At 42.9% G+C, this 19,021-nt stretch overlaps 1 protein-coding gene across 6 annotated transcripts in view; it reads right to left on the reverse strand.

Moving 5' to 3' along the window:
• cadpsb (Ca2+-dependent activator protein for secretion b) overlaps positions 1 to 19,021 on the reverse strand; it is a 52,586-nt gene that overhangs the window by 2,969 nt on the left and 30,596 nt on the right. The window contains exons 12-28 of one of the 6 annotated variants that reach the window (XM_062564071.1): positions 14,957 to 15,093; positions 14,659 to 14,846; positions 13,788 to 13,889; positions 13,621 to 13,684; positions 13,375 to 13,498; positions 12,057 to 12,125; positions 8,811 to 8,917; positions 7,673 to 7,702; positions 5,357 to 5,513; positions 5,120 to 5,261; positions 4,255 to 4,416; positions 3,048 to 3,203; positions 2,831 to 2,978; positions 2,595 to 2,669; positions 2,122 to 2,205; positions 1,945 to 1,977; positions 1,696 to 1,803 (exon numbers count right to left, since the gene is read on the reverse strand). In XM_062564071.1, coding sequence (XP_062420055.1) covers positions 1,696 to 1,803; positions 1,945 to 1,977; positions 2,122 to 2,205; positions 2,595 to 2,669; positions 2,831 to 2,978; positions 3,048 to 3,203; positions 4,255 to 4,416; positions 5,120 to 5,261; positions 5,357 to 5,513; positions 7,673 to 7,702; positions 8,811 to 8,917; positions 12,057 to 12,125; positions 13,375 to 13,498; positions 13,621 to 13,684; positions 13,788 to 13,889; positions 14,659 to 14,846; positions 14,957 to 15,093 — 1,886 coding nt within the window. Of the gene's footprint in view, positions 1 to 1,695; positions 1,804 to 1,944; positions 1,978 to 2,121; positions 2,206 to 2,594; positions 2,670 to 2,830; positions 2,979 to 3,047; positions 3,204 to 4,254; positions 4,417 to 5,119; positions 5,262 to 5,356; positions 5,514 to 7,672; positions 7,703 to 8,810; positions 8,918 to 11,199; positions 11,233 to 12,056; positions 12,126 to 13,374; positions 13,499 to 13,620; positions 13,685 to 13,787; positions 13,890 to 14,658; positions 14,847 to 14,956; positions 15,094 to 19,021 lie in introns of all 6 variants that reach the window. The other 5 variants (XM_062564072.1, XM_037448255.2, XM_062564074.1 and 2 more) reach the window with 5 other exon arrangements.

Consider the following 19,021-nt stretch of genomic DNA (forward strand, 5'->3'; position numbering starts at 1 on the left):
GAGGAACTGGTTTTCCAACGTGCATGCGGATGGGTTTGGATGGAAATGCATTCAAATGAAAGAGAAAAACACACAGGGGTGGTTTTTAAAATATTCCAAGTGAAACATCCACAGCTCGAGTAGCGAGGAGGGTTTTCGGTTGCGCTTTGGGGCCACACAGAGGACACGAGGGGGAAGAACTTCACACGAGAACAACTGACACACAGACGGAGACAGGGGAGCTAGTGTGGACCTCAAAGACGAAAGCAGACCCACTTCACAGCAGCATCACTCCTCACTCCAAAACAGAATAGAAATATATATATATGTATATATCGACTGCTGCTTCTACAGTGGAACACAAAAATATAAAAAAGCAAAAGGAAGACTTCTGAGTGTCCCTCAGACATGAAAAAACTTCACGTAATAAAGCCGTCACACACCTGTAAAGACACAGGTCGTCTGAATGACATGAAACACACACGTCACAGCATTATGTGTCATCTGAACCACACGTGGAGGAGACATTACTGTCAATGTATCCTGTTAGGATTATGCTTCTGTAAGACAGTGCTCTCTTCACCCTCAAACACACGGGTTCCCAACCTTGTTACGGCCGAATCACTGGTGACCCCCGTCAGCGCGGGACGGACGCTGCACCCGGAAGGGGGAAACTATGAATCAGCTGTTTTCTCGTTTTCACGCAAAAGAGTGTTTATCAGATTAGTTGCCAATTATTTTTCTGCCAATCAAATGCATTTATCAGATGGAGATGACCCCTCCCTTGTGAGTTGCTCCTCAACTACAGACAGTAACGGTGGGATGACGTTTCTCTACTTTTCTTCATGAATTATGACCCTTTGCTATTCATGTGTCATGCAGACTTGCTCTTCCTTCATGTGCTGTTTCATGTAGTTCTTAGTAGTGACTTTCTTTAGTTTAATCACGCTGTGCTACTGTGTTTTCATTGCGTTTGTGCTCCTGTAAATTCATATTAAAAAAAAGCTCATATTTACATCATTTTGTGCGGCAGAATTTGTTCTATTCTTGTTTTCCCATCCTTTTAACCCCCCCATGAACCCTTCAGATGATTCTTAGGACCACGCAGGCTGGGAACCAGTGGCGTAACAGACCACGGGTGTTTGACATGTCAGCCTCGGAGTTCGGCAGCATTACGTCACTCTGGCCCCCATCCGGCAGCGCACCCTGCACCCAGTGCTTTTTTTTAAGGTGGCAGAGACATTTGCACGGGTGCTCCACTGCGGACTGGGTGTCATTAACTTCGGGGGCTGACATGCTTTAAGTGGAAAGTATCTGAAAGCAATGGTAAGCTGAAAAATATATAAGTTGATGTGTTGCTACGTGATCACCATCAGATAGTTCTGTCCTTTCCAGAGAGCACTGCTTCATATAATCCTATTCCGAGGATGCTTTTATGGACTCTTTGTAAATAAATTTTTGGTTTTTTTTAATACACAAAAGCCCAAAAGCACTGTGGCAATGCACACCAGAATGCAGAGGGCAGCAGCTAAGGTCAAGAGGGACAGCAAGTCAGAATGAAAAGAGAAAGGTCAAGAGGAAGAAGAAGAGAAAAGAAAAGCCTGAAACGTATTTCCTGCCCTCAAAAAATGGGACTCATCCCTCTCTGCACTGTTGTTTTGCCACATTTTGGAAGGCTCCCCCCTTTTTATGAGGAGGAGACGGCATCTTACTTACATCAAATAACCTTTCTATATACACCTCCTCATTGACCTTATCACGCAGTATGTCCTGAGAGTGGCGCACAAAGGTCACGTAGCCGTCGGCCACGTCCATCCCAGGTTTCTGTGAAACAGAAACAGAACAGGGTCAGCAGGGGAATAAGCAAACTCTGCCAAATGACTGTAATAAAAGAAAAGAAAAAAGTAGGTTCTTTCAACTGCATCAAGTAAACAGCTCATGGAGGTGGGCTGTAATGGGACTCACGGGTACATCCACATATTTAGAAGCAGCTTTCACCTGAAAACAGAAGAAAGTTGTCAATCCTGGTGCAGGAAGGGAGACAGGAAGTACGGAACAGTAGGAGGAACGCGTAGCCCTGAATCTAAGTGAATGAGCCCACGGAGGTCAAAGAGGCAGCGAGGGACTGAAGCTTCATCTCACCGTGAATGAAAGGAAGGAAGAGAAGAGGGTGCCTTCGTCATATCTGGAAATCTTTGCCAACACGCTCTCCAGAATGACCACAAACTGAGAAACACGAGGAAATGAAGAGTTGAATTCGGTGCCTCGATAGTTTGGAACGTTGTGTTTTCACACAAGGAGAGTGTTGACATGCTGATGTGAAGCTGTTACAGGGGGTCACCTCTTTAATGCGCTTAATAGTTAGAAAACAGCACAAAGAGGCTGATGGGAATATCACTCTGGCGCATATTTAGTATTAAACCAAGGTGTTGGGGGAACTGGAACTTTGACCTCATGACGGCTGAAAGGTGAAAGGTCACCTCATCAGGGTTCCTCTGGGGCTTGTGACATAATTTCATGATAATCCATCAAATAGTTTGGATCCCTCAAAGACAGAGTTTGCCATCTCTACAAATCTTAATTCTAAACAATATATTGTTATAAATAGTTGGTACCTTTGCCACCAGAAACTGGATCATGTCTTTGACACTTTCCTCAATCAGCTCGTCTATCTGGGTGTGGTACTGTTTCTGCAAAGAGAAGTTTTAACAAATATCAGTGTGACAGAGACTAACTATGCAAACGTATTGTTCATCATTAAAGTGATCAAGTTTTTACTCGTCATGCGTGACTCAAATATGTCAAAAGAAGGAAATGTTTTCACACTAAAGATGTTTTTTGTTGTTTTTACCTCTTGGCCCATCTCCATTGCGCACAATTTAGCTGATTGGTCCTTGGCATCGACCATCACGTTGAACATGGTGCATAATGTTGGAGAAATGCGGAAATCTGTGGACTTGCTGCTTTTTGTCAGCTTGGACTCGAACGCCATCCTGGTGCTGCAATGAGAAGCACAATGTTTACATCGAACCTTCACTAAGTAACTTACTCTTGACACACAGACGCACCGCTTGACGCAGTTCTCGATCATGTTGCTCGACATGAGCTGGATGCGACTCTCGAGGTGTTTGGCAAACTCCTCCTCGGGCCAATGGAGGTCCCTGATGAAAGTCTGGAGGGCTTCCAGCTTCCAGAAGAGGTCCTCCGACGTCCCGGAGCCATTACTGCCAAAAACACACACACACACACACACGCGTGTCAGAGGACAAAGGTCACCTGGCTGGAAAGAGGAGGGGGGGGGGTGCTGGGGCAGGTGCAGAGGAGGATGCTGTTCCTCCGCACCTCAATACTCGGACCATACACTGACTGGTTGGTCCCAATGTCTGCCTCAGGGCAGGTGTTTGTGGACAGTCAGTGTATGGGTGATAAGCATCGCGTGAAGTTGACACATGCAGGTAAAGTCACTGCAGGTAAAGCTGCTAATCACACCGTGTCAAGACAAAGGAGACGGCAACAGAGGAAGTGAGAGAGGGCGAGTGAGAACGGTTTTCATGGCCCGGGTTCTTTAATCCAAAATGATTGCCCTTTATCGCAGGCCCTCTCTCAACATCCATGGCCCCGGGCTGCCGGGTCCCCGGTGGGAGGAGTTACTGAACACACCATGCAGACCTTCCCGAGCAGAGCCGGTTGGGACATGGCAGCAGGGAGGATGTGGAGCAGAGAGGGGAGGTGAGAAAGCAGAGAGGGAGACCAAGTCCCTCCCCCGTTATCGTCTCCCCTCCAGCTCGTTATCTTCCCTCCCAATCAGAAGGTCAGGGAGGAATCTACGGTGCACTGAGAATCACCAAAGCAAATGTCTGTAGACGAAAACTCTGGGGAGATACATATATATATATATATATATTACATTATATACATATATATCGACGTTTTTTGTAGTCGTTTGTTTTGGTCTGTATCTCCACAGCAGCAGCATGCATGTCTAGACAAATGGTGTTTCTCGTTTTATAAAAGCAGATCACCATCTACTCTAACACTCCTCAGAGTGCCCTCGGCATGAAGATGGACGTAATCATCGATTATCATCATCAGAGAAAACACGCAGGGATTGATTGCTTCATCTCCAGTAAGATTTATGCAGAATGAATGTGGCTGAACTTTAAAAAAAAAAAAGAAGGTTTTGATATTTCTGAAGGATCTTTGATTACTGAGGGCATCTTCATACCACGGCAGCCTCTGCTTAATATTTCTAAAGCAAACTAGTTGAATACACACTCGGAGTCATATATAGCGGCCATCCATGACGGGGTTGAAAAGCTAGGCATTTGCGGAAGGTTAACTGATAGTCCTGCTACTGGCACTGGCAGATTTGGTACTTTGGGAATTTGGAGGTTGACATTTGGTAGATTCACATTGGGCAGATTACTTGTTAAACTCCTGCAGAAAAGACAGACAAAAAGAAAAAAAAAAAAGAATCCATAACAGTGGTATGGGAGCTGCAGAAAGCCATGTGACACTCATCATAAAAGTAACGTGAAATCTGAAATTAGGCAAAGACATACAGTTGCACACATACACAGGACCCACATTAACTGTCATTACACAAAAACCTTCAGGGTTAAAGAGGAGTCAGGATGAACACAGATACTGTGTTAAATGCAGCGAGGAGAAGTAGAAGCAACTTAATAATAAAAAGAATAAATAAATGCAAACCAAGAAAAATAATTATCTTAACAAATCTTTCGTATATTGTTCGCGATACAAAATGCAAAAGCAAAAGTGTGAACACCACAATTAATAAATTATAACAGACCGAGGGCCTTTTGTTTCAGGCAACATGTCAAAGCACACATTATGAATGTTAGTTCACAGAACAAAACAACAGAGACATTAGGTGTTGCCCTTTTCCCAAATGTGTCGGAAAGAAATTGGTGAGCGGCATGCATTAGACGAGGACTACTTTCAGAATAAATAACCCGATACTTTCAGGGGGAAAATCGGTTATCGGCTCGTTCTTTAAAAGTGAACGTTGTAGCTGCTCTCCCAGATGACTCTGCCTCCACACGGCAGCTCTCGCGTCTGATTATTAAAGATCTCCAACCGGTCCTACAGACTGGCTACGAAGACGGCCGCTCCTTACTTCACGGGCTCCCAGGACTCTCGCTCAAAGCCCTTGTGAATTGACTGTGCTATGGAGGACTCCATCAGATCCACATATCTAACCACCAGAGGAGCATAGAGATCCTGGAGGTGTTTGTGGAACTTTCCATTGCACAGATGATCTGTGTGGGGGGGGAGAAAAAAAACAAAAGTCTGTGACAGAAGAACATCAGTTTCTTTGTTCAAGGTGAAGAAAAAAAAAGGTGTGTGAGCTCACAGTCCGTCCGGAGGAAGTCGTTGAGGAGCTGGAAGAGGGGGAAGCTGTCCCAGCTCTCAGGGGACTGGATCTCCAGAGCGGCGTCCATGTCGATGGCGTAGAGGGCCAGGAAGTTCTCTGCATGCTCCACCATGAGGTCTGTCCACCATGCAAAGGCCTAGACACAGCAGAAGGGGGGCGGGGGGTGGGGGGTGGGGGGGGACAGGTGAACAACGGGCTGCAGGTGAGAGGCGTCTTGACGCAATAAAGAAAGACAAGGAAGGAGGGAACAACACACGCAACTGGAGCGCGTTGGTTGGAGACATGTGTGCTCTATTTAAAATATATGTCAAAGGAACAGAAGGGGGGGGGGGGGGGCTTATTTGAATTCAAGCTGAGAGTTAGACAGCAGGAACGACTGCTCTCATGTTTGTCCCTATAACCTTTTGCAGGAAACAAGGGGGCAACTCAGTCCACTGTTTAGGAAGACCACATCCTAAAAGCACCTCTGCAGCTCCTTCATTTATTATATGTAATGAATTAGTTATATCTGGTTTGTTTAAACCATTAAAACCAAAGTTGTTGTACGAAATAAAACATTTACGAAGGGTTATGTGCTCACAGTCCTCAGAGCGGCATAAAATGAAACACACAAATGTCACTTCACTTCATTGGGAGCAAAAGGGAAAGAAACTAAGCAAAAGTGTGCATTACCCAAAGTAACAATACTGTTTTAAATATTCATTATATGACTTAATGTGGATGAATATTGAGTCTGCTGCCATATGTAGACTCAAATCAATTGTGCACAGAAAGGAAAGGTTACGCCTGCCTAAATTGTTTGTGTAATGTGTGTGTGTGTGTGTGTGTGTGTTTGCTAACTCTGTTCTTATTGATTAGGACATAAAGTAAGACTGTTTATACCTTAGTGAAAGCCTTGTTATAATCACGACAGCATTTCTAGATATTAGGAAAGGTTGCTTGTCTCATGCACATGTAGCGCTCCATGCACGCCTTCCCCTTCCTCCCACATTCACATCACTGACAAACCCGTAGCCCTCTGGATGTGAATGTGACTCATGCACATCTTCCAAAGACTGCAGCACACAGCCTCTCTTGAGCACGAGTGCAATCCGTTCCAATTGGTTAAGTAAGTCTGAGCTTCATCTGACCCTTTCCCAGCACTCAGGGTGCGCTGAGCCTTTGACAGCAGCAGTACGGCAGCTGCTTGGCTGGCAGTCTTGTCTTGGACATGTTACCAAGTTCAATAAATGAAGCTTAATCTTTCCAAATGATGCTGCATGCTTTCCCCCCCCCCCCCACCCACAGTTGGCTTCACCGTCACAATTGTGTGTCGAAACCTGACTTACCGACCTACTTACCTGCCCACTCAAAACATTAAAAGAAAACAAAAAAAACCCACGCTTGACAGTTTTTTTTAGAATTCGAGGAGCAGGCAGCAAACAAAGCTCTTCGCCGTCACATTCAAGGGGAGACACTCGCGTTGGGGGCCGAGGGGGGCGATAAAAAATTGGGAGGGCTGTAAAAAAAAAACGCTCAAAGGTCACCAAGCGCAGTGGCGTCCAACCTTTGATGAAGGTTGAGGGACGTGAAGGCCCCCTGAAAGCGTTGGGGTCGACCCGGTGTTCAGCCAGCAAGACTTTGGTGCTGTAACAATGCAACGCGTCGAGGGAACAATCCCCAGGGAGCTGATACTGAGCGGGTAAGGGGGGGGGGGGGGGGGGCGTGGCATCATCTACTGGACATGCACAAAGCATTATGGGAATTGGTCATTCAGCTTTGCTACATACCTCTTTTCCCTGCTTGGACAGTGAGAACACAGGAAGATGTACAGAAACAATAAATTCGTTTTGAGGCATTTCTCTTAAAAGGGTTTTGAACAGCAGATAGGGGGATGGAGGAGGAGAAGCCGGGGGGGGGGGGGGGGGGGGGGGGCGAAGGAATGCTTGAACAAGTGCGGACTGTGAAATTAATCGTCGGATGGAAGGGAAACAAATGTTCATGGTGGATCAAACTTTAAAAAGTTCCCATGGAGCATACTTTGGGAAATTGACTGGTTTAGCATGCTTTGAGATAAAGGAAACCTCTTCATGGCCCGATGAACATGCTTTATGACACAATTATGTTGTGCAAGATACAATTGCCTTTTCATTTTAAAATGTTCTCTGACTTCTAAAGGCCTAAAAACCCATCCATTGCTATTCTGTCTGAGGTAACTCTGTGTCTAGAGAGGTGCCTCTGGCCACAATGGCGCACATGCCATAAAGGGGGGTTGTGATGGGGACTGAAGAGGAAAAAGAAATTAAAATACTGTACCGATTGATCTCCAGAACTTGTGACTGCCGCCTGTCAAGCATATTCAGAGAGATACAATAAATCTGCTTTATCTGGATATTCTATGATCACATTGGATCACCTTCAGATCTGCACATGTTGATCATGCTTTGACTCCGCTCACTGTTTATAGGAGCAAACAGAATCAATAACTGAACTATTGTCATCGGTGGCAATTGAACTTTGGTTTTTGCTCCATTACATTCATTTAACTGCTTTAGTTACGAGTTACTTTTCAAAGTAAAACCGAACAAAAATAAAATAAATGATGAACCTATAAAACATGATGCACTGGTATGGATTCAACAAGTCTGTTTCAATATGTTTTTGCTTGTAATTCATTAGAAACAAAAAGATTATGATTAAACGTCTCCGTTAAACATTTAGTTCACAAAAGAATCTGAAGAAGTAAAAACGTGAGTTATCGAATCGTTTTATTTTTTACTATCTCATATCATGTTACCATATCTTTGATTCATACTTCAATAATAACAAGAATATCATCTATATTTACTGTATCTTTCATTTTCTATAAGCTCAGCTATTTTCCATTTGACACTTTGAGTGTGTTCAACTTGTAACACTTCTGTGCTTCAACTTAAGTAGAATTGTTAATGCAGGACTTGTAAAGGTAAGGTAAAGTGCTACATTATAAATACATCATTTAACCCTAGGGTTGAACACTTTATATTTAAATTATTAAGAGAATGCAGAGGCCGTGACCAGTGTGCATCGTCGCGTATTTCTGTTTATTCTGGACTGCTTATAATATAATATATTACCGTAAATGGTTAGGCAACACTGAAACATGCTTATGATCTGCAATCAGAGGAAAGAATTGAACACATGATATTATTTTATGCCTAATTTACAGGCTCAAACATAACGCTTTGATTTCATGTAGCCATGGTCTGTTGAACACCAATTAGAGCTCCCCTAAATTAAATCCATCTTTTAAAGGTTTTTTTTTCTTCTTCTTCTTCTTAGTTACCCATAGATGAAAGCAGCTGTATTTATAGCAGGCTGATAATAAGACTAACTCCCTTGCTGAGGGGCGCAGAGAGATAAGAGTGAGAGTACAGAGGGAGAGTGTTTTTTGAGGAGGAGGGTTCTCACTCACCTCCGCATGGTGCTCCTGGTTCTGCTGGAGGACCTCTATGACTAACTCCGCCAGGCGAATTGTTTCCTCCAGCTTTTTGGCAGGCGTGACTAAGCGGCCTACGTTCTCTGAGACAAAAGGACGAGGATGAGGGATGAGTGGTTAGTTAAGCACATAGGAGGATTCCAGCGGGATTTTTACGACTGGTGAGAAGATTTTTTTTCCCGTTTGTATTTTTAACTGTTAGTAAAAGTATAAACACAGTGCTTACACCGTCATGTTTATCAACCATGCCCATGTAAAATGTGTTCTCGTTTTTGGATGCATGAAATAGAGCAACGCGTATGTCTTTGAAGGATAATCAAGACTTATTTTGGAAGAGAATCAGGCAATAGGATGGTGGGATTGAGATGAAGGTGCAATGTGGCTTCAGAAACATGCATATTGTGAAGCGGTTCTGAATAAACCATCTGCATAAGGAGCCGTCGGATGGTAAAACACTGAATGAATGCACACTGTAAGAAGTATCCATCACCTCTGTATATAGGCTTCCTTTAAGTGAGTTTCGATTTGTCATAAAACGGTCTAATACCGTATAACTTTAATCAAGCTTTGTACTTTACATACATACATAGATAGATACTATTTTTAAATGTATATAAATGTTTTAAAACTAAATGTATAGCCAATTGTAAGGTAATTTAGAAACTTTAAGGACAATCCCATATATTTTTAAAATACATTTCCAAATTAGATTGAAATGCATACGCATTGATCTGCAAAATATTATACAATTACTTTGAATGATGGAATTTAGGTTGTGCTTAAAACCATTTTTCTTTCTCGGGTTTGTTATCACTCAAATGGCTTCGTCACTCTTAACTTGTCAACACCGGTCTACAATGTGCAAAAGCTCAAAATCCCTCGTTCATCCCTTTGCTGACAGAATGAACTGATGAGACAGGTACACGCCATGAAATGGGATTATTCAAACATCAGAACTACGTGGAATGATGTAAAATTAGAACATGGAACTACGCAAATCAAAAGCACATATACACATCGTTCTACACACAACAGTTGTGGTATTCACACTGCAGTTTTGGTGTTTTGGTGATTCCACTATTATTTTAGTAAGAAGTAGCATTTTATCAAATATTCCTTAGGTGTATTCTGTGGTCTTAATGCCCCGTGCAGGCAGCAGGGGGAGTAGATATTAAAAGTGTGTGTTTTTTATTGTGTTAGAAACACACAGGTGACCATTCATCATCACTGTGAACACATTTTAGCAATGTAGTATGTCTATTATGGCACTACTCAAACATCAATAGACGATATGTCTCGCTATTGTTGGATATAAAAGGGAACATTAACCAGAATTGCAAACAACAAATAATAAAAAGAATCTTTTTAACAAATCATTTAGTCACGGATTTAGTCACGCTAATTTTTTCGGATGGTGACAAAAGTCTCAGGTGGATATTTCATCCGTTAAATGAAGACTGCTGGATACACAATGGATTTAATCTGAATTGTTTTGAAAAGGGTTCTTATTGTGAAGAAAATCTCTCCTTGGGGACAATAATGTTAAAAGGCAGTTTGAGTGTAGTTTGCAATAAAAAGATAAAGATTTATACGATTATAGACCCTGAGAGAAGGACATATTTTCTTGTTTTCTTTTTAGAATGTGGTTAAATTTACACTTTAGGGATCTAAAATGACACTCCTTTCTATCTCAATATCTCAATCATTTAAAGTAGTATCTAACATTAAGAAAAATGTGTATACATAATCCCATCATCATAATATCAAAAGCATCATCTTGAAATATTTGCTAATATGTGTTGCGTTTAATGTTAAGGATTTCACTAAAATAATGCTTATCTTCCTATTTTAATTTAATACTTCAAAAAAAGTGACTTCTTCTTTTTTGTTAGAGATTGTATTACTCTATAATTCTTTAAAACAACAGTCATATATTTTTCCCAGTGTCATACGAACCACAAACTGTTCTGTGAACACAACGTTTCACTAAGCTGAGCTAAAAGGAAAGAAATAACATCTCACACAAACTAGTCTGGAGCCACATCTGAATTTATATAAAGTAATACAATCTCTGCGTATTTACTTTATAAACAAGATGCTTTAAAAACATGCCAAGACGTTTGCGAACTTGAATGAGGGTGTATACTTTAAGGGTGTTTAACATACTACATGGAGATGTGCTATGTTTGGTGCAAACATGCATGTGCTCTGTGACTATTGACAACAGATGTGTGTGTGTGTGTGTGTGTGTGTGTGTGTGTGTGTGTGTGTGTGTGTGTGTGTGTGTGTGTGGAGGGGTGGGGTCCGTGTGCGTGTACATGTATGTGTGCACTGTGGTTAAACCACAAGCTAAACATGGCTTCACCTGGATCCTTTTGATCCTTTTGACCTTTCTCAACTTCAGGGAGACAAAGAGAGAGAAGAGATAAAGAGGAGATGTTTAGAATTAGCACGGCTTTTGGGTTATTTTCACGTTACAGGGAGGGGGGGAGAGGGAAGGGGGGGGGGGGGGGGTGTGTTATTCGTCACCATGTGACCCTTTCAAAGAATCTGCTGGGACGATTTCAGCTCCAGGGAGTGAGGTTTCAAGGCAACAGACAAACGTCACAAACATACAATAACAAAACAGAAACATTAGCCTGTGGAAAATTGGAAATCAAGAAAAAGTGACAAGACGTTTGTTAACAGACGCACAAGAGCTCAGACCGTTGTAAGCAGGTAACGTACGACACACACACTAAGTGAATATAATACACACACTGGAGCTGTGAAATCATGACACTGGACTCCCTGTCTTCACTGTCTGTGGCGTGGCGGTGGAAGAAGAGCCCTACCTGTTATTGGCACAGCACACCACTGACACAGACCAAATGACTGGAGGAGATAACAATGTGAGCAATGTAAAAAAAAAAAAAAAAAACGTAAAAATGCATTCAAGTCAAAGGAATCGGCGTCCAACTAAAAAAGAAAGAAGCTTACAGAGCAGACTGCTCATTCATGTCCATCACAAACAGATGGCACTACTGAGAAAGGCGCTGGTACTGCTCAGATCCCCTAAGCGGTGCTCTCCCTCACTCACTCTCACAGACAAAAGGCACAGATAAAAACAAGCATGGCGAGAGCAGCAGGTAAAGCGGGCAGAGGGGTGATGAGGTGACGGGAGTGCTCAACGAAAGAGAAGGGGGGGGGGGGGAGTCTGGAGAGGATGTTCGAGGTACTCACGGATGGTTAAATCCATCACTTGAGACGCCAAGCAGAAGACAGGGTGCTCAAACATTTCCCTCTTTTTTCCTATAAACAAAAAGGATCGGGGCATGCAAGAGGCTGGGGTCAGATGTGGGAAGGCATGAGGTCAGAGGCTGATGGGAGGAAGGCTGTCTGGGTGAAAACCAAGTTCTGTCGGCCAGGAGGCAAAGTCCAATGTTTGGTTTATTTTTGAAAACCTGCGCCTCACAAGGACAGTGCAAAGTAAATTCACACCGCAATGGCAAGATAGTAAGGTTTGAGCCCTTAGTATCTTCAGCAGCCTGGGGGGTTTCTTTCAAGGCATAAACAACATCAGGTGTTCCTGTGTAAATATGCACCATGCATGTCAATGCATGTCAATGCATGTCAATGCATGTCAATGCATGTCAATGCATCTAATGCGCATACCGGAAGCCAAAGACACAGAGAATAAGACATTGCAAAATGTCTGGTCAATGGTGTCGTTTCCGATGTCCATGCCAGTGAAGGAAGGCCGTCGTTGTTATGTCTCAAAGCACATGCAGGTGGCCGATGCTGGTTTGTTGGCGTTCAATCACAGCATTCCTTGGGGTCAAAGCCACTCATCACATAGTCCGAGAGGTCAAATAAAGTGCTGTCTGCGGCGAGAGCCCACAGCTGTGGAGGGGAGGAGAAAAAAGAGGCAGAGAGGAGGAGAGCAGCGAGGGAGAGGAGAACGGAGAGCTGCTGGTCTTTCAATGTGAGTGGGAGTAAAGGGTGGGGGGCGCGAGGGGGGGCCCCGGGTCAAATCAGAGAAGCAAGAGCCGGATAGTTGGAGAGGGTGGGAGGGGGGGGGGGGGGGTCCAACCATCAAACGTCAGAGGTAACCACACAGCTTGAATCGTCACCGAGAGATCAGCATATCAACGGATTTCAGGGCTTTGGATTTGAATGCATTTTTACTCACACACCTCAACACAAAAGGCAACTTGAGCTACAGCACAGAGCTAAAGCAGGCCTGCAACAAAGGAAAAAGTTATTGGACTGAGAGACAGAAGGCGACCAAGTGTCACAAATCACCTGGGATGTGGACTCAAACAGACCACACACCACGTGAATTCACCATGTGTAAATAGCAGAGACGAGTAGAGAAAAGATAACTCTGCACGCATAGTTCATCGGTTTATGTGTTTATAATGTATATTATTCTTCTCTTTATGTTACTCCACACACTGGCTGATCATTTCAATCTGCAAACATAAATGGTCAAATGACTTGAGCATACCAGACACTTACATTTATAGAATAGCAGACTGGACTGTGTGTTTGTGGTTACCTTCGATCGTAGCGTATTCTTTAATCCGCTCGTAGTTCAGCTGAGCAGCCTGCTCCAAACATTTGCGGATGACTCCTTTAACTTCTTCTGGTGGAACCGGGGTCGCGATGTCCTTCATCAGGACCTGCAGGCCACATTAAAGAGGAGTCATTTCACCTGTTTTCATTAAATCTCCAGTCTCATGGAGTACAAAATGCTTTTACATATACATACAGAATATACATTTATATATATTTTTTTACAAACCCTCTCCAGCAAAGATAAAGTTGCCTTCAGTGCTCCCTCTGGACGACCAAATGGGAAACAGTATCTACAAAGAGGACGTAGACAGAAAACAGGTTGAGAAACCGATAGGAATTAGGTTTTTTGTGACTTTAGTCTCTACGTGTTGTTGTTGCAGCGTCGGCAGTCACCTGAAATTCACTATCTGGTTTTCCAATATCACACGCAACCTCTCCTTGATGTCTTCAAAGCGCTCCTTCTCGTCCACCTTCACTGTGCTCAGCCCGTCTGGCCTGTAAAATCACACCCACACGCTTTAAAACACCCGTAACTCCGAAAAAGGTCCAAGTTATGCAATGTGACGAGAGATAGAACACAATCATAGAAATAAAAACCATTGGTGCAAAGCTTTGCTCGTGTGAGGTGCATTTTTTTTTTTAGTTCCCTTTGTGTTACGTGTACAAACAGATGACAATGTCTCACCTTTTATCCCCGTGAAAGAGAGGTATTTTGGAATCCTTTCTCTTTCTAAACTTGAATATGCGTGCTTGTTTAGAGGCAGCGCGAGGATCTGGGCTTTGGGAGGCCTTTGGGGACAACAGTGCCTCATAGCCCAGCGGACCCCAGTAATCGCTGCCCTCTCTGACTTTAACGGACGCATGGGAGGATGAATAATATGGACAGTAAGAGACTATGGCAACAAAGGACAGAGAGACAAAAAAAAAAACAAAGAAAAATGGTAGAAAACAAGGAAATATGTAGATGTATAATTGGTTATCAACTAAACATGTAACACAAAAAAGCTGCAAAACGTTAACGTGAAAATAAACATACATAAAAATGCCAAAATAATATAGACGGAAGATGAAAAAAAAGCAAAGAGTTCCTCTGCTGAGGCTGACTTCTCTATTCTGTTCTGGTCCAGTCGGAAATAGCGTGTCCGCCTACACAGTATGAGCAACCAGTTTGGCCTCTGTACCATCGACTAAATGTGTTCTTCAATCCTGTTAACCATGTGTTACACAGAGCACCGACACGTCTAAGGAAAGGAGCGGGGCACACCTGTTCCCGTGGACATGGGACGCACAAAAAGCAAAGCTGTAGTGGAGAAGCGTGGGGTCAATAATGGCCCCACTTTCCGCTCGCTCCAGCAGATCGCGCAGGTAGCACAGGTGTCTGTGACATCCTCGAACTCCGTTCCTGGCGCAGTACTCGTCCAAGACAAACACCTGGCCCGGGCTGAACCATCCCTACGCAACACAAACACAGGGGGGGGGGGGGATCACATTGCTGCGTGTCACCTAACAAACGCACGCAAACATTCGGGATGGGGGGGGGGGGGGGGATTCTTTTCACTCACCAAGCAGCAGAAGGTGTCGTTGAGCCTGTGGTCCAACGTGAGTCGCTGCACCATCTCAAAAAGCGATGCGTGGTCAAAGCTACAGGGGTTAGCGGAGATAAACTCATCCATGCCATGTTTCTGAGCTCTGTCAGCATCTATCCAGCCAACAGAACAGGGGGAAGAACACGATTCAGAGGAAGAGACATCAGTGCAAACAGCAACAGGAAAACAACAACAACAACAGGGCTTCCTTCTGACTAGGCCTAAGGGCAAATTATAAACACTCAGAGCTTACATTGTCAACTTGCATTGGGTCAGACAGCGTAAAGAGATTTCATGTATTGGTAGATGAGCTGCTATCGATCTAAAGCTACCTACTAAAGCACATGTGCTTTGTCTTGTGTGCGCATGCATGCAACTTAATACAGTATGTCACATTCCCTGATATTTTGCACGGCAAATAAACCTTTAAAGATCCAAAACATGTTTAAAAAGGGCTAGTTGGATAAATTTAGGTGTGTTTTTGTATTCAATAGATTCTGCCATTCGTGATTGTTGAAAGTCACCCAGGTCCTGAGAAATATTGAGATGTGTGCCAATAAGAAAAATATTCATGGCAAAAGAATATCTCATAATAGTATAACGTGCAACAAAAAAAAAGCAGTGTGGTCAAAAAATTTATTGATTTCTCTCAAGTTATGGATCCTTGGAAGTCGTAGTCTTTCAGATTCTGATTGTCGTTTATTCTTGCTCCATAACTTTTGCCATCGGACTTAAAAAAAAAAAAAAAAAAAACCTGCTTTGTGAAATTAAATGACGGAAGAACATTAGCAGCATCAAATTATGTACAAAATGGAATGAAACTTAAAATTCATGAAACTCAGGGACTATAAGTGATGAAAACATGTCCTTTATTTCTCCAAAGCAGCAAAGATAAAAGCTACTAACCACACTGACCATTATTTCTTAAGCTCCGTAAATAATACAGCTGTCAGACTCAAAGTGATGGAAACGAGGAGGATTCAGAAAAAATAAGAGATGTCAGAGAAGTGGTCGCGTCGGAATGAGAGACGGCGTCTTGTCCTTGAGACGCCGCCATGAGTGACGAGGACTTTGGGAAACGCATCGAACAAAACTGTCACTCTCCAGTTCACTGAGGGGAGGATGAGCAAAGCGCGTCAAACGGATGCTAAACAATTCCTTTCCTAAATAGACCTAAAAATTTCTGGAAATTAGCTTGTTTTGTTTTTTTACTTCGGCCTGAGAATAAAAACCTGTGAGACGACAGTGAAATGTGGACTATGGAAAGCGATATAAATAGAACAGTTAACACGTGAGGGATAGAAACACAGGGGACTAAATGAGCTCAGTGCTGGATGAGGAAACGGCAGCGGGAGGAGGACCACCTTTTAAACGGCACAATTACACAGTGGTCTGGACACGAGAGGACGATTCACTCAGGACCAAGTCCCCAAGACAGTGAATTCATGGGTCCCTGTGAAGGGAGTGAGTTACAACGAGTGAGCACAAGGTGCTCGGGGTCTTTCGGTTGAACTAGATGAGAAAATGAAGTTTAAACCCAGAAAACACTCGACACCTGAGTAACCAAAACGTACGACTACGATCATGACTTTAACCCTAAATTAACCCTAAAAAGTAAAATAGGTAAGCACTTTTTCATTCATATGTAAATGATCACATGCTGGGCGACATGGGGAATTCCATTTAGATTGTAAATGTCATGCACATCTGCAGACCCATTTTCAAATTTGATTTTTTTTTTTTTGGCATTCCTTGTTATTTCTCTACGCATTTGCAAGTTGACAATACTTGAATATGTTGCAGTGTAGTTATGATCTCTACGGAGGACACTACCAGGCATACCACTACCGGAGAACTCTTATAGGGTAGCAATACATTTTAGTGCAAGTACATGGGTAAATAGCATGAAGCCGACAGAGGCAAAACTGTATCATTCTCTGGTAGATGGGGTTAAATGAATGAAAACTCCTGTATTCGTACAAAAGTATGGACACATGACACATGTGTTCTCCTACTCAGGCAAACAAAGGGCAGTCAAAAAGAAATCAAAATGAGTTCTGTCCTGCCACTGATCTGGCTTCTATCTACAGGCCGATCTACTGCGGGAGGGGGGGGGGGGGGGAGTCCGGAGTATTGTATCGTGAGAAGAGGCGGCTACTCCTTGTCTTTGGCATTCCGAATACTCCGCGTGCATATTTGCCAACTCTCGTCGAAGAAAGTTCAAAGAGAAGTAACTAAAAGCACTTGAGCCCTCTGAAGTAAAGCAGAGTCGACACTTAAGTGTCAGAGAAATTTCACTCGGGCAGGAATATGTTTTTGAAAAATAACTGCATTGCCGACTGCCATCATCATTCACACGTTATCCGCGCCTCTATTTTTAAATACATCTGATATCTTCTAGGTTTAATCCAAGTGCAATCAAAGAATCACGAACTTGATTTGAGCAAATTTACATTATCAATCATACACGCAAACATTAATATGTTATATTAATTTCATGACATACACATTTTGAGTGGGCTCCTCTAAATGTATGTCACATTTTATCCTCGTATTGCTTTACTCTGAGGGATCGAGTCACCAGTATGAATAAAGAGAGAAGGCAATTATGCAGTAACAACTATGATTTCAATTTTAACCATTACTGAGTCAAATAATATGTTTTAGAATAAAATACATGCATCCTATACTGGCACGAATGGATGCTTATACTTTGATCCTCAAGTTGAGGTCTTCAAAAACCAAAAAAAAAAAAGAGTCATCAACTAATATCTAAGACATGAGGCGAGACGTGGAAAAAAAAAGGAGAAGAGGGAAAGAAGAGAGAAAGAACGTTGCATTTGTCAGATAATCGGCGGGGATTATCTGAGCTGTAACGGCTACAGGGAAGCACTTACCCTTGAGTCCAGCTAGAAGACAGCAGGGTAAGAAGGGACAAACCAGAATAACATAAAGACTAGCAACAAGGCTGGAGGAGAGCAATCACGAGAGACCCTGACCTAGCAGCTGCATCACTCAAGAAGGGTACAGGCAAAGCATGAAGAAGAAAACACAACTCAAAAACAACAACCTATACCAACATGAGAGTTTGTGGGCGGTGGTGTGTGAGCACATGTGAGGATATGTGAACTTGACAACAGATGTTGAGGCATATTAGAAAGAGAGAGAGAGAGAGAGAGAGAGAGAGAGAATTTACGATCCTCATTACTCTACTGCAGTTCTTTTTTTTTCTGGATTCTGCACTTAAGGAGTCAAGAGTTACGCATTGAGTACTTTCACTCTGTATTACAGCAGATCAAACAGAAGACTTTGTATTAAGAAGGGACGTTGGCGAGCACATACACCTTCCAAGATGGAGAAAGTCCAAGTCAGTTTCACGTGTAAACGATGCCCTGTCCTTTTTAAAAGAGACTATGAAGGTCCTGGAGAGGTTAAAATACTTCAAGTGGGGACATTAGTCGTGAAAGTGTTGATGACGTATCACAGTTTTTGCAGTAAATTTAAACATGCTTCAGAAGAGCACTCCAATGACATCAGTCCGTCGTGGTTAGTGCTCCTGGACATCAGTGTAATGTCTATAGGCCACAATAATACTGTGCAATACAATATGAGCACAAAATAAAAGACATATAGTAGCCTATAGTTGTTTTCATTTTTTCCAAATTTGTACCAATAAAAAAATGGCCACGGATGTAAAGACAACTTTAACCGGAATGATGTGATAAAAGTGTAATGACTCTGATAAGGATTATGGATATGATAGGATATGATTTGGGGCTAAAAGTCGGCGCTTCCCATTGAACTGGAGTTGTTTTGACTCCCTCTTCATGTGCTCAATGCCCTTTGCTCTCCTCTTGAACGATGAGTTAATTCATCACGGAGCTCAGTGGAGCATTTATCCACCAACTGCTGCTCTCATCTAATCCTGACTGAGTGGGATCTCAGAAAATAGCTGTTGATGTCACCTTGACGTCTTCGACCTAAACTTGGAAAGGCTTGAACACTGCAAATGCACAACAGAAGGTCTGCTGAGCTGACTGG

This window comes from Pungitius pungitius, chromosome 8 (assembly GCF_949316345.1).
Source record: "Pungitius pungitius chromosome 8, fPunPun2.1, whole genome shotgun sequence".
Classification (NCBI taxonomy): Eukaryota; Metazoa; Chordata; class Actinopteri; order Perciformes; family Gasterosteidae; genus Pungitius; species Pungitius pungitius.